Here is a 16,864-nt window from a genome sequence, read left to right on the forward strand (position 1 = left end):
ATTCCAAAGATGTGTAAGTTCATTTAATTGAAACAAAATGACCCAAATATTAGTGTGTGTGGCCTGTGACAGACCTTGAGCTTCAGGTTCAGCTCCAGATTTGCGTCTTATAGACTACCACAACCCTGAAGTGCACTGAGTGGGTTACAAGGATGGTTCTTTTCAATTTCTTTTCAGTTGCATTCCTAATAGACTATCTGGGTATAGAATGATCATCAGGGATACTCAGTCTCTACTAATCCCCACTATTCTCTGCTGTCTTTTCTGGGTTTTCTATGGTACACCACCACCACCTGACCAAGGCATCATACAGCCCCCTGAGATGATTCAGTGTAGGTGGGTGTCTCATTTGTCCATGAGACTGACTTCATCAGAATCCTATCATGTGAAGCGTGAAAACAAAGAGGACTGATTTAGATCATTTATGTTAGGTAGAATGCCCAGAGTGGGCTGAGCTCTCTTTTGCAGTTGGAACCCCTGCAGATTTTGTTTTTTTTCTGTCCTCCTGGCTTACTTATTCTTTAATATTATTGCCTTACCTTAATTGTTTTTCTTTTCTTGTAACTTTTTCATCTTGTAAAGCACTATGAGCTACATGGTTGTATGAATATCCATGCATCCATCCATTATCCAACCCATTAGATCCTAACTACAGGGTCACAGGAGCCTATCCCAGCCAACACAGGGCACAAGACAGGAAACAAATCCTGGGCGGAGCACCAGCCCACCACAGGGTGCGCACATACACACCCAGCACACACTAGGGACAATCTATGATCGCCAATGCAATCTTTGGACTGTGGGAGGAAACCAGAGTACCCGGAGGAAACCCACACAGGCACGGGGAGAACATGCAAACTCCACGCAGGGTGGACCCGGGAAGCGAACCCCAGTCTCCTAACTTTCTTTTTTGTTGTTTTTTTCTGGCCCCTTGCTACCTGGCCTTATCATGAAACTAATCTTTAATGACTTAAATCATGGCATTCTATGTAAGGATGCTACTCATCTACTTGATATTTATCTGTTTTTAAAGATCGTTTAGATGTATTTTTTCCTTAGTTATCTTTTAATATAATCTTATGCGCTTTTCTTCCCTTGTAACTTTCTCATTGACATCTTTTAAAGCACTTTGAGTTTATATATTGTGGAGCCGACCCGGACACAGACAGGCGGACATGTTGTTAAATACAATTAAATGGTCACTCAGACCCAGTTCAGTTAGTGCACAAACCCCAAATACAGTCCTGGCCACACAATGACTTCTTCTCAGGCCACCTCCACTCTCCTTCCTCCCTTGCCTCGTCCTCTTCCACCCGACTCTAGCCTCCAATGAAGGGAGACGGTCCCTTTTATACACTCCCCGATGAGCTCCAGGTGCTTCCGACACACCCCGTTGGCCACGCCTACGTGTGGCGGAAGTGTCGGCTGCTCTCCAAAAGCCCCCAAAGCAACCAGGAAGGTGGCCCCCACGTGATCCAGGGAGGGCGCAGACCCACATCCGGTCCCTCACGGCATCCCTGACAATATATATATTTCTGCATGTTTTAACAAAACCAGTGTGTCTCTTCTGTAACGAGGCTGTTGCTGCCACAAAAGAATATAATTTGAGAAAACACTTTAATACAAAGCATTGAGAGTTTGACACGTATTTCCCAGCAGGCTCAGATGTTCGTAGACGTAAAGTGCAAAACCTGGTAATGAGCAATGAAAGCAGACCAGCTATCATGGTTGATCGTGTTCTGATCACGTAAAAGCTATCAGCGTTGTTGCGTGTATCATGGGATCTCTGAAACAGGAAGAAGAAGAAAAAACGCTCAATGACTCAGAAGAGACTGTGAAAGAACGCATGTTAGCTACTGTAGAGGAGGTATTGACAGACGACAAACTAAGGAAGAGCATAACTTCAACGATTCAAAAAATAACTACAGTATGACCGTTACCACAACCATAAAAGGTTTAAACATGGAATAACTTAATGGATTTAAAAAGAAAGCACACTTGTTTCAAATGATTTAACGATTGCGATTGATGTGGGAGGAGAAATTTAATTCAAAGTCAAACAGATGCTTATGTCACTTGATGAAGGTTCCCTGTAACTAGAAGTGCTAGAAACGCAACAATCGAGAAGAAGAAGAAGAAGAAGACTCACAACAATCATCTCAAGTGACACAAGCGCTTCACCCTGTGGGATGTGTGTAGTTTTGGGCAGAAGTGAACCAGGTCTAGTTCCCAAACGCAAACAGATTAACTATTTTTCTTCTGACAATGTTTGCTACGACGTATACACGCAAATCAAGCTTTTCACAAATGGATGTAATAAAATCAAACACTCCTTCCCCCTTTACAAGCCCCCAGCTTCAATCAATGTCTACGAATTGCTCTTACTTCATATGAACCTAACTTTACCGCTCCTGCAAAATGAAGCAAGTGCAATTTTATTAATTAGAAAACAAACACAGTAGTGGATATTAAATGTGTATTTGTATAAACAAGATGAAATAGAAATAAAGAAAAAAAGATTGACCGTTAACTGATAAGGAAACATTTTTTATTTAACATATGGTCATCTGGATGTATTCTGTTTTCTTATAATTAAGCGTGATCGTAACAAATGTATACAATGCAATTATAACAAATATAGTGCCAAAGGACTGATAGTCCAAACAATTTTTATTCAGTTAAATGTCATTCCAAAGCAAATTTGTGATTTGTTTGGTGACTGTATGATTCATATCGATTTAAACATCAATATTAATATTAATAAACATCCTGTATCACACAATCTAATACTTAGTGTTGTTCTTCTTGTTCATATGTGAATGCTGAGATTCAAGCATTATGCTTGGCCCTGCCAACATTTAACATTTGGTTATTTGGTCCTCAAGAGAAATTAGTTGAAGAACACAGATTTAGAGGATCTAAATCATAACAGAATGTACAGCTGAGGTTTTTTTTTTACTTACAATTGCATTTTGTAATGAGAGAACGGCGCTTCCGTGCGCGCTACTTACAGATGTTTGATCTGTCGCGAGAGTCCGCTGGTCGTGGTCGTGCTCGTGCTCGCGTTCGCGTTCGCGTTCGCATTCGCGCTTGCGCTCGCTCTCAAGCTCCCGCGACCACTACACTTCCGGGTATGAGGTGATTGAGTTAGTAGTGGCAGGGCAAAGCGACAAGAGGAAGTTATGTTACAGCTGTAATTTTGTTGTGCTTGAGACGAGGCGTTGCATACGCAGCGTCTCTGGTTCGGTAAATTTACCTGGGTTTTGGAGCGAGCAGCGGTTCCTTATTTAAAGCCGCCTAGATGCCTACCCTTGATGCCTTGTCGCTGCGGCGTGGGCTAGGTCTTTGGGCGCTTCTGCTCCTTTTTGTTGGTTCTTTATTACTGAGCCCGTCAGCACAATCAACAGAGAGGACTGGTCGGGCAGCAGCGACTAGCACACTGGAGAGCAAAGAAGAGGCGGGTGAGTTGGACTGGGCGTTCTTTTCTAGTAGTAGGAGAAAGAGGCAGTTTTCATTGTCTGTACGGAAGTGTGTGGTTGTTTAGACCTCCTGGCCTCTTTTGCTTTCTTTATATAACAATGAAACTGTTTATCATATTTAAAAAACAGAAATAATTTATATGAGGACAATGTATATTATATTTTCAATGTAAATTCACGGTGTACTAAGAGGAAGTCCCCAGTCACTTGGCAACTAACCAGGACGTCTGGATAATTTAAGAATATCAAAAATAGAGCGCCGGACAGCTGCTGGGAATGGTTTTTGACAGTGATAAGAAAGTGTGTTTAAGCTACAGTCATACAATTCCTGGATATAGCCCGAATGTCAGCGGGTTGGAAAATGGATGGATGTGTTAGACACACCACATGAAAACTCTGAAAGAAAGCGAGGAAAAACATGCACTACACAGGCACATAACCGGGTGCTGGGAGGCTTAAAGCAGAAACAACAGTATTTTAGTTAAAAAAGTGGGGTTCTTCTGTCCGTTTATCCCTGCACTGATCCAATTCTTCACTTTTTTATCCAGTTCAGGTGTTTAACTGAATGTTCTTTTCACTCTATGATGTTTTTTTCACTCTATGATGTTAGAATTGATAATAGTACAGTTTAAATTTCCCTGTAAATAATGTGTTCATAATCTCTTTATTGAGTGTATGGAAAGCAATACAGTGCTAAAGTAAAATACTTCTTTATCAAGTATATTTTTCAAATAGATAATTCTCTTTCTTAGTTATCAAGCCTTCAACCTAATGCCCACCAATAAATACAAAGTATGTTGGGTAAAGCAGAAGAAAAAGGTCTAGCATTGCACAAGACGTTGAAAATGAAGAGTTGTACCTAGAAAAGATGTCATATCTAGTTTAAAAGATGGACTCCTCCCAATTTACATGACCTACTCAAATCTACACAATCAAGTTCAGGGAAGTGAGAAGCACAACCTGTCTTTGCAACACTGGGCAGTGTACCAGTCTCTTGCAGGGTTCACTCAAAACACAATTACGCTGACACATACACAGAGCCATTTAGGGTATCTTAAGTAATGTGATAGGGGAACCGCACATAAGGAAGAATGTTTAAAATGCTCACTGACAATGTAGAATTTAAACCCAGTATGGTGGATGTGTGAGACATGAGAGTCGAAAACTGTATTGCCTGAGTAAATTGGGTTCCCACCCCCAAACCCCGCTAAATCTTAGGTAATCTGGCAAGCTCATTAGCCATTGCAGTGTGGGACAAGCAACTAAGATGACAAGGACTGTGTAATAAAGGAATTATGTTAAACTGATCACTTTTAGAAGAGGAGGTTTATGGATTTTTTGGTATTTTTTAAGTTGAAGTTGTTTCTTCACAGTCATTATACAGGTGCAGGTCATAAAATTAGAATATCATGACAAAGTTGATTTATTTCAGTAATTCCATTCAAAAAGTGAAACTTGTATATTAGATTCATTCATTACACACAGACTGATGTATTTCAAATGTTTATTTCTTTTAATTTTGATGATTATAACTGACAACTAATGAAAGTCCCAAATTCAGTATCTCGGAAAATTAGAATATCAATTAAGACCAATGCAAAAAAGGATTTTTAGAAATGTTGGCCAACTGAAAGGTATGAACATGAAAAGTATGAGCATGTACAGCACTCAATATTTAGTTGGGGCTCCTTTGGCCTGGATTACTGCAGCAATGCGGCATGGCATGGAGTCGATCAGTCTGTGGCACTGCTCAGGTGTTATGAGAGCCCATGTTGCTCTGATAGTGGCCTTCAGCTCTTCTGAATTGTTGGGTCTGGCATATTGCATCTTACTCTTCACAATATGTTAAGGTCAGGCGAGTTTGCTCGCCAATCAAGAACAGGGATACCATGGTCCTTAAACCAGGTACTGGTAGTTTTGGCACTTTGTGCAGGTGCCAGGTCCTGTTGGAAAATGAAATCTGCATCTCCATAAAGTTCGTCAGCAGCAGGAAGCATGAAGTGCTCTAAAACTTCCTGGTAGGCGGCTGCGTTGACCTTGGACCTCAGAAAACACAATGGACCAACACCAGCAGATGACATGGCACCCCAAACCATCACTGACTGTGGAAACTTTACACTGGACCTCAAGCAACGTGGATTCTGTGCCTCTCTGCTCTTCCTCCAGACTCTGGGACCTTGATTTCCAAAGGAAATGCAAAATTTACTTTCATCAGAGAACATAACTTTGGACCACTCAGCAGCAGTTTTGTCTTTAGCCCAGGCGAGACGCTTCTGACGCTGTCTCTTGTTCAAGAGTGGCTTGACACAAGGAATCGACAGCTGAAACCCATGTCTTGCATACGTCTGTGCGTGGTGGTTCTTGAAGCACTGACTCCAGCTGCAGTCCACTCTTTGTGAATCTCCCCCACAGTTTTGAATGGGTTTTGTTTCACAATCCTCTCCAGGGTGCGGTTATCCCTATTGCTTGTACACTTTTTTCTACCACATCTTGTCCTTCCCTTAGCCTCTCTATTAATGTGCTTGGACACAGAGCTCTGTGAACAGCCAGCCTCTTTAGCAATGACCTTTTGTGTCTTGCCCTCCTTGTGCAAGGTGTCAATGGTCGTCTTTTGGACAACTGTCAAGTCAGCAGTCTTCCCCATGATTGTGTAGCCTACAGAACTAGACTGAGAGACCATTTAAAGGCTTTTGCAGGTGTTTCGAGTTAATTAGCTGATTAGAGTGTGGCACCAGGTGTCTTCAATATTGAACCTTTTCACAATATTCAAATTTTCCGAGATACTGAATTTGGGACTTTCATTAGTTGTCAGTTATAATCATCAAAATTAAAAGAAATAAACATTTGAAATACATCAGTCTGTGTGTAATGAATGAATCTAATATACAAGTTTCACTTTTTGAATGGAATTACTGAAATAAATCAACTTTGTCATGATATTCTAATTTTATGACCGGCACCTGTATATATTACTTTGCCACATAACACTTCACATTAGAACACAATACCTTATCAGTCTTGCATCTTACCTTGGGGCTGAGGGGTACAGGGGTCCTTAATGAATAAAAAAGTCTTAAAACTTGCTAAATATGTCAACTTTGAAGCAAAAAAGGTTTAGATTTAAGAAAATATACCTTCTACATTTATGAAGCATCCTTGTGATAACAAAGAGCAAACCAGAAATTATTTTATCGCAGGATCTTGGTCACCTAATTGGAGGATCAGCTTCAAAGACTGTGGAACCAGAGATGTCCAGCATCCTGCCAGTGACTGGAGCAGTCTGGTTTTACAGCTAAGAAGTCCATAATCAAATGCATCCTGGCACGGAGGGTTTTTATGTAGCACAAACACAAATATCGGCTGAGTTTCTTTGCAGCCTTTCTCAATTTCCGTGAAGCGTTTAACACAGTTGATCGAGCTGTCCTGTGAGCTATCCTAAGACTTTGCTGGATCCCCCTGAAGTTGCTGGATACCATGGCCGGCCTGTACACTGGTGCTGTGCAGAGTGGAGGCAGAAATTGTGTTTTTCCCAGTTGATTCTGGGGTTCGTCAGGGGTGTGTTCTTGCTCCTACTCTTCAATGCTTGAATGGGCTGGGTGTTGGGCAGGGTTGTGGGGTCTAGTGGCTTTGAGGCATTTGTTGGTGAAGAAAGATTCACAGATCTTGACTTTGCTGTTGATACTGTGATCTTTGTGGAGTCGATGGAGGTTCTGATCAGGGCTCTCGAGAGACCAAGTGAGTAGTTTGAGTGTATGGGCTTGTGAGTGTCCTGGATAAAAACCAAGATCCTGCCCTTTAATGACCTCTTGGAGACGGCCATCAGCATTGTATCAGCAGAGAGAGTGTCATCTACATTGTTACTTACTTCGGCAGTGACATTTAGGTCTCTGGTGACTCTTCCTATTAATTCGATTGGGAGAGCATGGCTGGTTATGATGTCGCTGGAAAGGGGTGTGTAGCACTCCTGATATCTATGCAAAAAGACCAAGGTCCAAGTCTTTAGAATCCTGATGCTTCCTGTTTTGCTATATGGTTGCGAGACATGGATGCCATCCAGTGACCAGAGACAAAGACTGGACGCCTCTGGTGGTACTGTGTCTCTTTGGAGAATTCTTGCATACCGCTGGTTTGACTTTGTGTTGAACGAGCAGCTACTCATGGAGTGCAGGTTGATGCATGTTACCTGCATTGTGAGGGAGCATCAGTTACAGCACTAAACCACAAGGCATAATTCCCTGAGGGTAATCCGGTTCACAGGATCTTCATTGTTGAAGACCTGAGTGGTTGGACCAGGCCAACAGGATGCCCACATAACACCTGGCTGCGGCAGATAGATCGTCATTTTGGGAGGGTGGGACTGGACCGTGTATCTCCCTGGGTGGTTGCCAACTGGGACCGAGGGGTTTTGTTATGTGGTGGGTGCTGCAATGTGCTGTTTCAGTACATGCTCTCCATCGTGACCTCACCTGGAATCTACTATTCTTCTAATTTTTTCATGAGGTAAGAATACATTTCCTTTACATTTGTCAGTCATGGGTGGAGTTGTAATGACCCCCAACAACCCCCAAATGTCACGATGTACTCTGCTTATATTCCTCCTTTTGCTTCTGCTATTATTTTTCTTCAGTGGTTGTTCTGCCTTGGCTTGTAATAACAGACAGATCACATCATATGATTATTTTTTTTCCTAACTGGGGCCTTTTTTTTGCCTGTTACATTCTGTGTTATTATTTTACATAGTCTACAGTGCAAGATTCACGGAAAGTGGCAGCATAATGAAACAAACACTTAAGAGTTTCATTGTACTTTGTACAAACAATAAATTTGAAGTGAGATGATTTCATAGCATTATATTTTCATAAAATACTTAGATTTTTGAAAGAGTCAAGACACTTGCATAGCACAGTTTCTGTGGTGTGTTCAGTACATGCACAATTAAAAAAAATGAAAAAGGCAGAGTGTGAGATTAGTATTGGAGACTACAGTATACTAAATGTTTTCATTATCAGTACTAGCCTTTGTACGGAAGCTCTGAACTGCACAGTGAAAAAAATTATGGGATAACCCTTATCTTGTACGTACATGAAAATATCTTGTACGTACGTGAAAACATCTCGTACGTACGAGATACTTTCACGTTCATACAAGATGTTTTCATTTAAGTACGAGATACTTTTACGTATGTACGAGATAAACTTAGACTAAAATATTACAAAAGTGTGCTTCGGGGCTTTCTAATTACGACCATACCAAGGCCATGGCGCTTCAGTTTGACGTCACTTCCAGCACTTGTAGCGCGGTAAAATAAAAAAGCAGATGGGTGGGCTTTTATTTATTAAAGGAGTGTGGGATGGTTAGAATTGGGTTTAACAGCAGCTTGCAGTACCTACGTCGGGTAATGCCCAGAACGTCAGTCACGAAATGCCCATCGTATACCCCGTTACACTATGGTTAAGATTAGGCTTGCGGGAGGGTAAGGGTTTAGTTACGTGCTTTATGTTTACAGGTATTCGTCTGCACACTCGTACGGAGCAACTGAAGAGATCTGGTATTTTTTTTCTTCCTGGGAAACAATTTCGTGCGTACAACTTACTATCTCGTGCCCACCGCTTACCATAGCCTGCGCACCAGGCACTTTTAAGGTCGCACCTGCCAGTACTGCGTGTGCACCGCATTCTTTCAGATGAGCACCAAATGCCATCGCGTGCTACTGTACATCATTTTCTGGAAACAGGACATATCACTGAACAGTCTGATGTTTTCCTCATATAGTTACAGTCCACAGAAATTAATATTGGCAAGTTTATAAAATCAGGCTATGTATTCAAGCCAGATCGTTAAATCCATCTTGTCAAATACGTGACAATAAAAATCTGCCGCAACACGATTTAGATCTCTGCTGTACTTTTAAAAATCGCAGTTCATTTTGCACAATGCAACGGGTGACCCAGTGTGCCAGGTTTGCCAGTGGATTTCACTAGGATATTCAAGTTTGGCTTTTTAGCAAGGGTACATTTCTTGTCTGAAAACGGCAGGAGTTACAGTGGCCCGATTTGGATTTAACTCTTTAGATGCACGTTAAATCACACAGTTCATTAATTCAGGTATGCGATCGAGTGTGCCAGGTTTACCAGAGAATTAAATTAGTGAACCCGCATTGAACTGGGTAAACTTCACACGCACTAAATACGTGAAATATGAATTCCTTTCATAACTTGTGCGAATAACAAGCTGCGGGCTAGAAAGTAAATGGCTAACTAATGTAATTTCCTTTTACTATAAATTAGTGCATTGGTTAGTGGTGCTGCTTCGCGGATTTAACGATCTGGGCTTGAATGCATAGCCTGCCTTTATAAACTTGCCAATATTAATTTCTGTGGACTGTAACTGTGTGAGGAAAACATCAGACTGTTCAGTGATATGTCCTGTTTCCAGAAAATGATGTACAGTAGCTCATCTGAAAGTATGCGGAGCACACGCAGGCTATGGTAAGTGGTGGGCACGAGATAGTAAGTTGTACGCACCAAATTGTTTCCCAGGAAGAAACGAAACACCATATCTCCTCAGGTGCTCCTTACAAGTGTGCAGACGAATACCTGTAAACTAAACCCTTACCCTCCCACAAGCCTACTCTTAACCATAGTGTAATGGGGTATGCGATGGGCATTTTGTGACTGACGTTCTGGGCATTACCTGACGTAGGTATTGCATGCTGCTGTTAAACCCAACTCTAACCATCCCACACTCCTTTAATAAATAAAAGCCCATCCGTCTGCTTTTTTATATCACCGCGCTGGAAGTGACGTCAAACTGAAGCGCCACAGCCTTGGTAAGGTCGTAATTGGGAAGCCCCAAAGCACATTTTTGTAATATTTTAATCTAAGTTTATCTCTAAGTTTATTGCGTACGTACGTGAAAACATCTCGTACGTACGAGATACTTTCACGTATGTACGAGATAAGGGTTATCCCATAATTTTTTTTCACTGTGCGGTTCAGAGCTTCCGTACCTTTTGGACCTCAGTAACGCTCCCAGAATAGTTCTGGAGCAAATACACTGTGTGCACAATTATTAAGCAAGTGAGTATTTTGACCATATCATCATTTTTAATGCGTATATTCCAACTCCAAGCTGTATTAACTTGAATGCTTATTGGATTTAAGCACGTCAGGTGATGTGTATTTGTGTAATGAGGGAGGGTGTGGCCTAAGGAGATCAACACCCTATATCAAGGTGTGCAGAATTATTAGGCAGCTAGTTTTCCTCAGGCAAAATGGGCCAAAAAAGAGATTCAACTGTCTCTGAAAAGTCAAAAATTGTAAAAAGTCTTTCAGAGGGATGCAGCACTTTTAGAATTGCTAAGATATTGGTGTGTGATCACAGAACCATCAAACATTTTGTTGCAAATAGTCAACAGGGTCGCAAGAAACGTGTTGAGAACAAAAGACGCAAATTAGCTGCCAAAGATTTGAGAAGAATCAAACGTGAAGCTACCAGGAACCCATTATCCTCCAGTACTTTCATATTCCAGAGCTGCAACCTACCTGGAGTGCCCAGAAGTACAAGGTGTTCAGTGCTCAAAGACATGGCCAAGGTAAGGAGGGCTGAAACCCAACCACCACTGAACAAGAAACATAAGTTGAAACGTCAAAACTGGGCCAAGAAATATCTGAAGACAGATTTTTTTCAAAGGTTTTATGGACCGATGAGATGAGAGTGACTCTTGATGGACCAGATGGATGGACCTGTGGATCAGTAATGGGCACAGAGCTCCACTCCAACGTGGAGGTGGGGTACTGGTATGAGCTGGTATTTTTAAAGATGAGCTAGTTGGACCTTTTGCATTGAAGATGAACTCAAAATCAACTCCCAAACCTACTGCCAGTTTTTCGAAGACACTTTCTTCAAACAGTGATACAGGAAAAAGACCATGATTTTTATGCAGGCCAATGCTCCATCACTTGCATCGAAGTTCTCCACTGCGTGGCCAGCCAGTAAAGGCCTTAAAGATGAAGGAATAATGACAAGGCCCCCCTTCCTCATCTGACCTAAACCCTATCGAGAACTTGTGGGCACTTCTTAAACGCTAGATTTACGGGGGAGAAAAACAATACACCTCTCTGAAGAGTGTCTGGGAGGCTGTAGTCACTGCTCCACAAAAAGCTGATCGTCAACAGATCAAGAAACTGACAGACTTCATGAATGGAAAGGCTTATGACTGTTATTGGAAAGAAGGGTGGCTATATTGGTCACTGATTGATTGATTTATTTTTTTTGAAATGTCAGAGATGTTTATTTGTAAATTTTGAGGTGTTTGTTTATTATTCTCACTATAACAGATGAAAATAAACAAGTGAGATGGGAAAATTTTCGTTTTTCCTTTAGTTGCATAATAAATCTGCACACTAATAGTTGCCTAATAATTGTGCGCACATATGTATTCCCCTGATGATGTTCACACTCACATTTCCGTTGTGAAACATTCAGGTTTCAGGTTTTTAACATTTTCGATTGACTGATAGCACTGTGTTTGTTTCATATTAAAATTAATCCTCAAAAATACAACTTGCCTAATAATTCTGCACTCCCTGTAATGGGTAACTCCTAGTGGTGCAACGAATCACTGTTGATTCATGATCCGAACTGATTCCTGTCCATGGTTCGGTACGCATGTGATTTGAAGATCAGAGAAAAAAAAGTTGTATTGTATTGTGCGCGTGTCTGTCGCGCACTCTTTCAGCCTCTCTCGTGCACTGAACTACAATTAAACTTCTCTCACACACTATCTCTCTAGCGCACTAACTCAACCCTTCTCACACATTTTCGCTTGACTTTTGTCCGGTTTGCCGCTTTATACGCGTGGTCATGGCCAGCGGTAGCAGTTCAAGCAGAGGAGCTTGACAAACCTCCAGCATAATTTAAGTCATGTGTGGGAGTATTTTGGCTTCCCTGTTAAATATGTTGATGGGAAAAGGGTGGTGGATAAAAGCTCTATGAGATTGGCAATACGTCGGGCATGGCCACTCATTTAAAACGACACCACCCTGATGTGACAGGACCCAAGACGATGGCTGCGCAACAAGCAAAAATATCCGCGGCATTTAAGCAGCCCTGTGCTGCCCAATCAGACCGGGCTAAAGCTATTGGGGTGTTTGTTGCTGCAGACATGAGGCCATATTCCGTTGTGCAAAACAAGGGGTTTCAACATATGATACACGTGCTTGAGCCACGATATGATATTCCGTCGCGCACTCACTTCAGTGACAATATTGTCCCAAGTATGTATGAGCAGGAAAAGTCAAAAGTTGTTATGGCTGAACTATCCCAGGCATCTTCTGTGGCCCTCACTATAGACGGGTGGACCTCCAGGGCAACAGAAAGCTATGTGACCGTGACCGCTCATTACATCACAGCGGAGTGGGAGATACGAAGCCCTGTACTGGCACCTCAGTGCCTACTGAGAGGGTGTTCTCAACAACAGGGAACATAGTTACAGCAAAGAGATCTACACTTTCCCCAGAAAATGTAGACATCCTTATGTTTTTGAAAAAAAAATTGAAATTATAAGATCAGGTCTGCTTTGCTTTCTTTCTTCTTTTTTGATGATGTGGACATAAGCTAATTTTTATTTCTCTCGCCTAGTTCAAAGTAAGAAGCAATGATGCCTTAAATTACATTTAAAGTTGTTTTTTTATTGTGTCCACATTAAAGGAAATAGTTATCGTGTCCTATATTGCACCTTAATTTGTATTTATATAATTGAGTGGAATGAGTCTTGAGTTGAATGTTTTTTAATGAGCAAAAACTACTTAACTAAATAAATGGAGAGTTAAATTTGTCGTCTTTTTTTTTTTGATTCGAAAATTGATCCGATCCGTGACTTAAAACCGTGATCCGATCTGAACCGTGAGTTTTTTGATCTGTTGCACCACTAGTAACTCCAAAATTCTCTTACTCCAGCCTTTCTTGTGATCTGCACGGTCGCACTGCACTATGCACTGTTTGCCTCTTCATGATGTAAAATTTCAATTATGTCAAAAAGTAAAGTGTCCCTGTGGAGTCTCAATCGCATCAAAGCAAATCATGTAGCTCTGATCACTTCGAAGCATGTATTTTTGTTTCCTGAAAACAACAAAGTGGACGTTTTTTTTCCACACAATTGCCAAGGGGATTGTGAAAGAGTTGAAAGGAAAGCTGATATTTACTAATGGTACCAAAACATCTGAAATGCTGGCACTATATTGTTTTTAAAATTTGTTTTTTTTAGTACTTTTCCTTTACCAATATATATTGCAATTCTACGTGAGACAGAGCAAATTGAAGCTCTTCAAACCTGTTATCAGCTTTTTTAGTGCATTATGAGCCTTTGATACTGACAAGATGGCAATAAAAGAATTTAGGAAAACCTCTTTGAGCAAGTAAACTTGCTGACATTCACCGATACCAACTATTCTGTAAATACATGGGGAGAATATATAAAACTCCTGCAGACACTGGCGTTTTGAGACAGGAATGACAATTTAGCGCCACCTGGAAATGGTGGCTTCAGATAGTCTGCAAGAAACAGTGGTAGCAGCATTAGGTGCACATGCGCACACAGTATTTTGAGAGCACTTCAGACGTATCTTCCAGCTGCTAGCACCCATTGCTCTTGGTGGTCATCTCTGATCCTTGGTGAGTGGATTAAGGTGGAGCCAGTTGGGTTGCATTTGTGGACAAAAAACAAAGCCATGTTCACGGCTCCATCGCCAGCAGATGGAGTAAAGTGGCCAATTCCGTTCCTCTGTCTCTCACACCCTCTCCCCGGGGTCAGTGCGATATGCTCTCTCTCACTGAAACACATGAGTACATTATCAATCTAGCAGCAGTAGGGAGTATCTTTGTAAAATAATGAAATAAGTTTTTTTATAGACAAAGAATATAAGCATTCATAAGAGTCACTTTTGTCAGTTTATTATTGCTTAGTTGTCTACAGAACAGAGACAGCAATTCACATATGGACATCAACACATAATAATGTGCACAGTCTCCTTTTAAAATGGTTTAATGTCACAACAATATTTTGCTTTGTGCTTTTTCTTAAAACAACACAGACACTGTTTTTCATTATGCATGTAATTTTCCGACATAGATGAATACTCAACTTTTTTAGTTTGAAAAATGAACTTCTTTGGTAAGTTTTAAAGCTTTTCATGAAGCTCTGCTACCCTTCACTGCTGTTATAAAAGGAGAAAAGGGGCCAGATTTTTTTTAAATGTATACAACTGTGCTTCACATTAGAATTCAGTGTTGAAAGTTAATGTATATCATGATTGTGAAGAAATTACTTTAACTTGAAAAATGCCAAACTTCTAATTTTAATACTTTAAAAGAATCTGTACCCTTACATAATGAGGATGAGTATGGCTTCAAGAACTTCAAAGATGCACTGTTACATTAATTAAAAGTTTGTTTTTCTTGAGCCTATTGCTTACCACTAGTTGGACATTCATTAATTTTATTATTGATTTTTCCAAACTAGATATATGAAGAAGTTGCATTCTGCTCCAAGAGAAATCCCCTCTACATGGAGCGCCAGTGTGTGGCATTACACACTCACACTGCCCCAATCCAATTATTGCCTCTCAGTATTACTGTTATTATCTCAATCAGCTGTGGATCACAGTGGTATTCTTGAAAACTTGTCTGATTAGATGTTTTCTTCTTTTGGCATCCCGAAGACATGTATTAGGTTAATTAGTGATTCTGAATCGGCCCTGTTGCTGTATGTATGAATAGATCCTTTAATACATTGGCAACATGTCCAGAATTTATTCTTGCTTTGTATCTGATGTGTCTGGGATAGACTCTTGCCCACTGTAACCATTGATTGCGTTAAGCAAGTTTCAGAAAAATATGTAAATTGAACTATTTGAGTACAGTACCACTTCTGTGTCAGAAAACTTGGCAGATGTCAATGATCTTTTTATTTATATTCCAGTTCAGTTAAATGTGAGGGTATCATCTATATTTTATGCATATCCAAACACATTTTGATTAAGATGTAAGGTGAAAGATAAGGTATTGTTGATGAGATTAAGCAGGCATTAAATAAATGAAGTTGCACTTTATGCGTGGGTGTACATGCTACACAAGTGTTCCAGGACTTTGAAAGTCTGGTCACATTGTAATTTATCATCAAGGTACCACATTCATCTGCTGTTGTCCATAATAGTCTGTTGCTCTAATAAAGTTTGCCTTTAACTTGTGTTTTTCCCTAACATTTGTGATTCCTGAATAGCTTTGCAAGTCCCATTTCATGAAAATGACTACACTTAGACACATGCATAAGCAAATAAGGAGTTAAATACAAATGCTATCTATTTTTAAAATTTTATTTAGATTGTTAATTTACAACTGCAGTTTGTCCCTGTGTGAACATATATATATATATATGTGTGTGTGTGTGTGTGTGTGAGTTAAAGTAAGAATGGTCCCTGTAATGGATTAGAGTCCTTTCCAGGCCTGTTTTTACCTTTTGCCCAATGCTGGTGATGTAACCTTTGGCCGTAGTATCTTGAAATAGTCTGAGAAGTTTGTAGAACCTACCTACTGAACACAGTCCATTGAAGGCTGCAGCCTCTGCACAGACCTTGAATGCACCTGAGTGTTATGCCATGCGTACAGTTTTTAACTTATTTTGCTGAGCACTGGCTATTCAATGGACAATCCATAATATGGACTTATTTAGTTTTGTGGCTGTCAGAGGTTAATTGCATTAGTTCTGTCTTCTCACTTGGATCTAGTTTTTAATAGATTATGGACGCTTTTGTTTTAAACTCAAATGGATTTCTCATCCTTCCCTTTCTTGTAAAAGACTAAACTTTGCATTCAGAAAGTAATATGTGGAATTTCTCATGAGCACACCTAGGTTTGTTTTATTGAGCCATGTCAGACTAGCAACAGCAGATTCTTCTGTATATTTCATCATAGTGGGAAAAATAGTAACAATTGGTGGGGGAATTTCAGTCATGTTTGCTGTAAGTTTTAGTGCCATTTGGAAGAAAATTATTTGTTCAAAAAACAAAAACAACCAGTCACATATTCCTTATAGTTTTAAGTTGAGTTTTTTGAGATTAATATTAAGAGTCTTTCCATGTCAAATCAACTGGTTTTTCAGGAATTCCACGCAGTCCAGTCTCAACAGATTCTGAAAAAATTACCGGATGTGCCCATGTTATCAAGGAGACCCCCTGTAAAATTATTTTGATGTATGATCAGTACTTTCCAAGATACAGCCAGTTTACTCGGATTGGTGTTGATTTTATATGGCCTTATTTTTTCATCAAATTTCACATATCTCAAGAACTCAACCACCTAGCAGGCTCAAATTTTGTACACTAATA

The 16,864-nt window shown here is 40.4% G+C and overlaps 1 protein-coding gene across 1 annotated transcript in view; it reads left to right on the top strand.

Annotated features, from left to right (window-relative positions):
- The first annotated feature begins 3,108 nt into the window (after positions 1-3,108).
- The window catches only part of adam17b (ADAM metallopeptidase domain 17b), a 79,535-nt gene continuing 65,779 nt past the window's right edge, over positions 3,109-16,864 (top strand). The window contains exon 1 of the mRNA XM_039748884.1: positions 3,109-3,461. Within this exon, the coding sequence (XP_039604818.1) occupies positions 3,302-3,461 (160 nt within the window). The 5' untranslated portion in view covers positions 3,109-3,301. The remainder of the gene's footprint in view (positions 3,462-16,864) is intronic.

Source organism: Polypterus senegalus, chromosome 3 (assembly GCF_016835505.1).
Source record: "Polypterus senegalus isolate Bchr_013 chromosome 3, ASM1683550v1, whole genome shotgun sequence".
NCBI lineage: Eukaryota > Metazoa > Chordata > Cladistia > Polypteriformes > Polypteridae > Polypterus > Polypterus senegalus.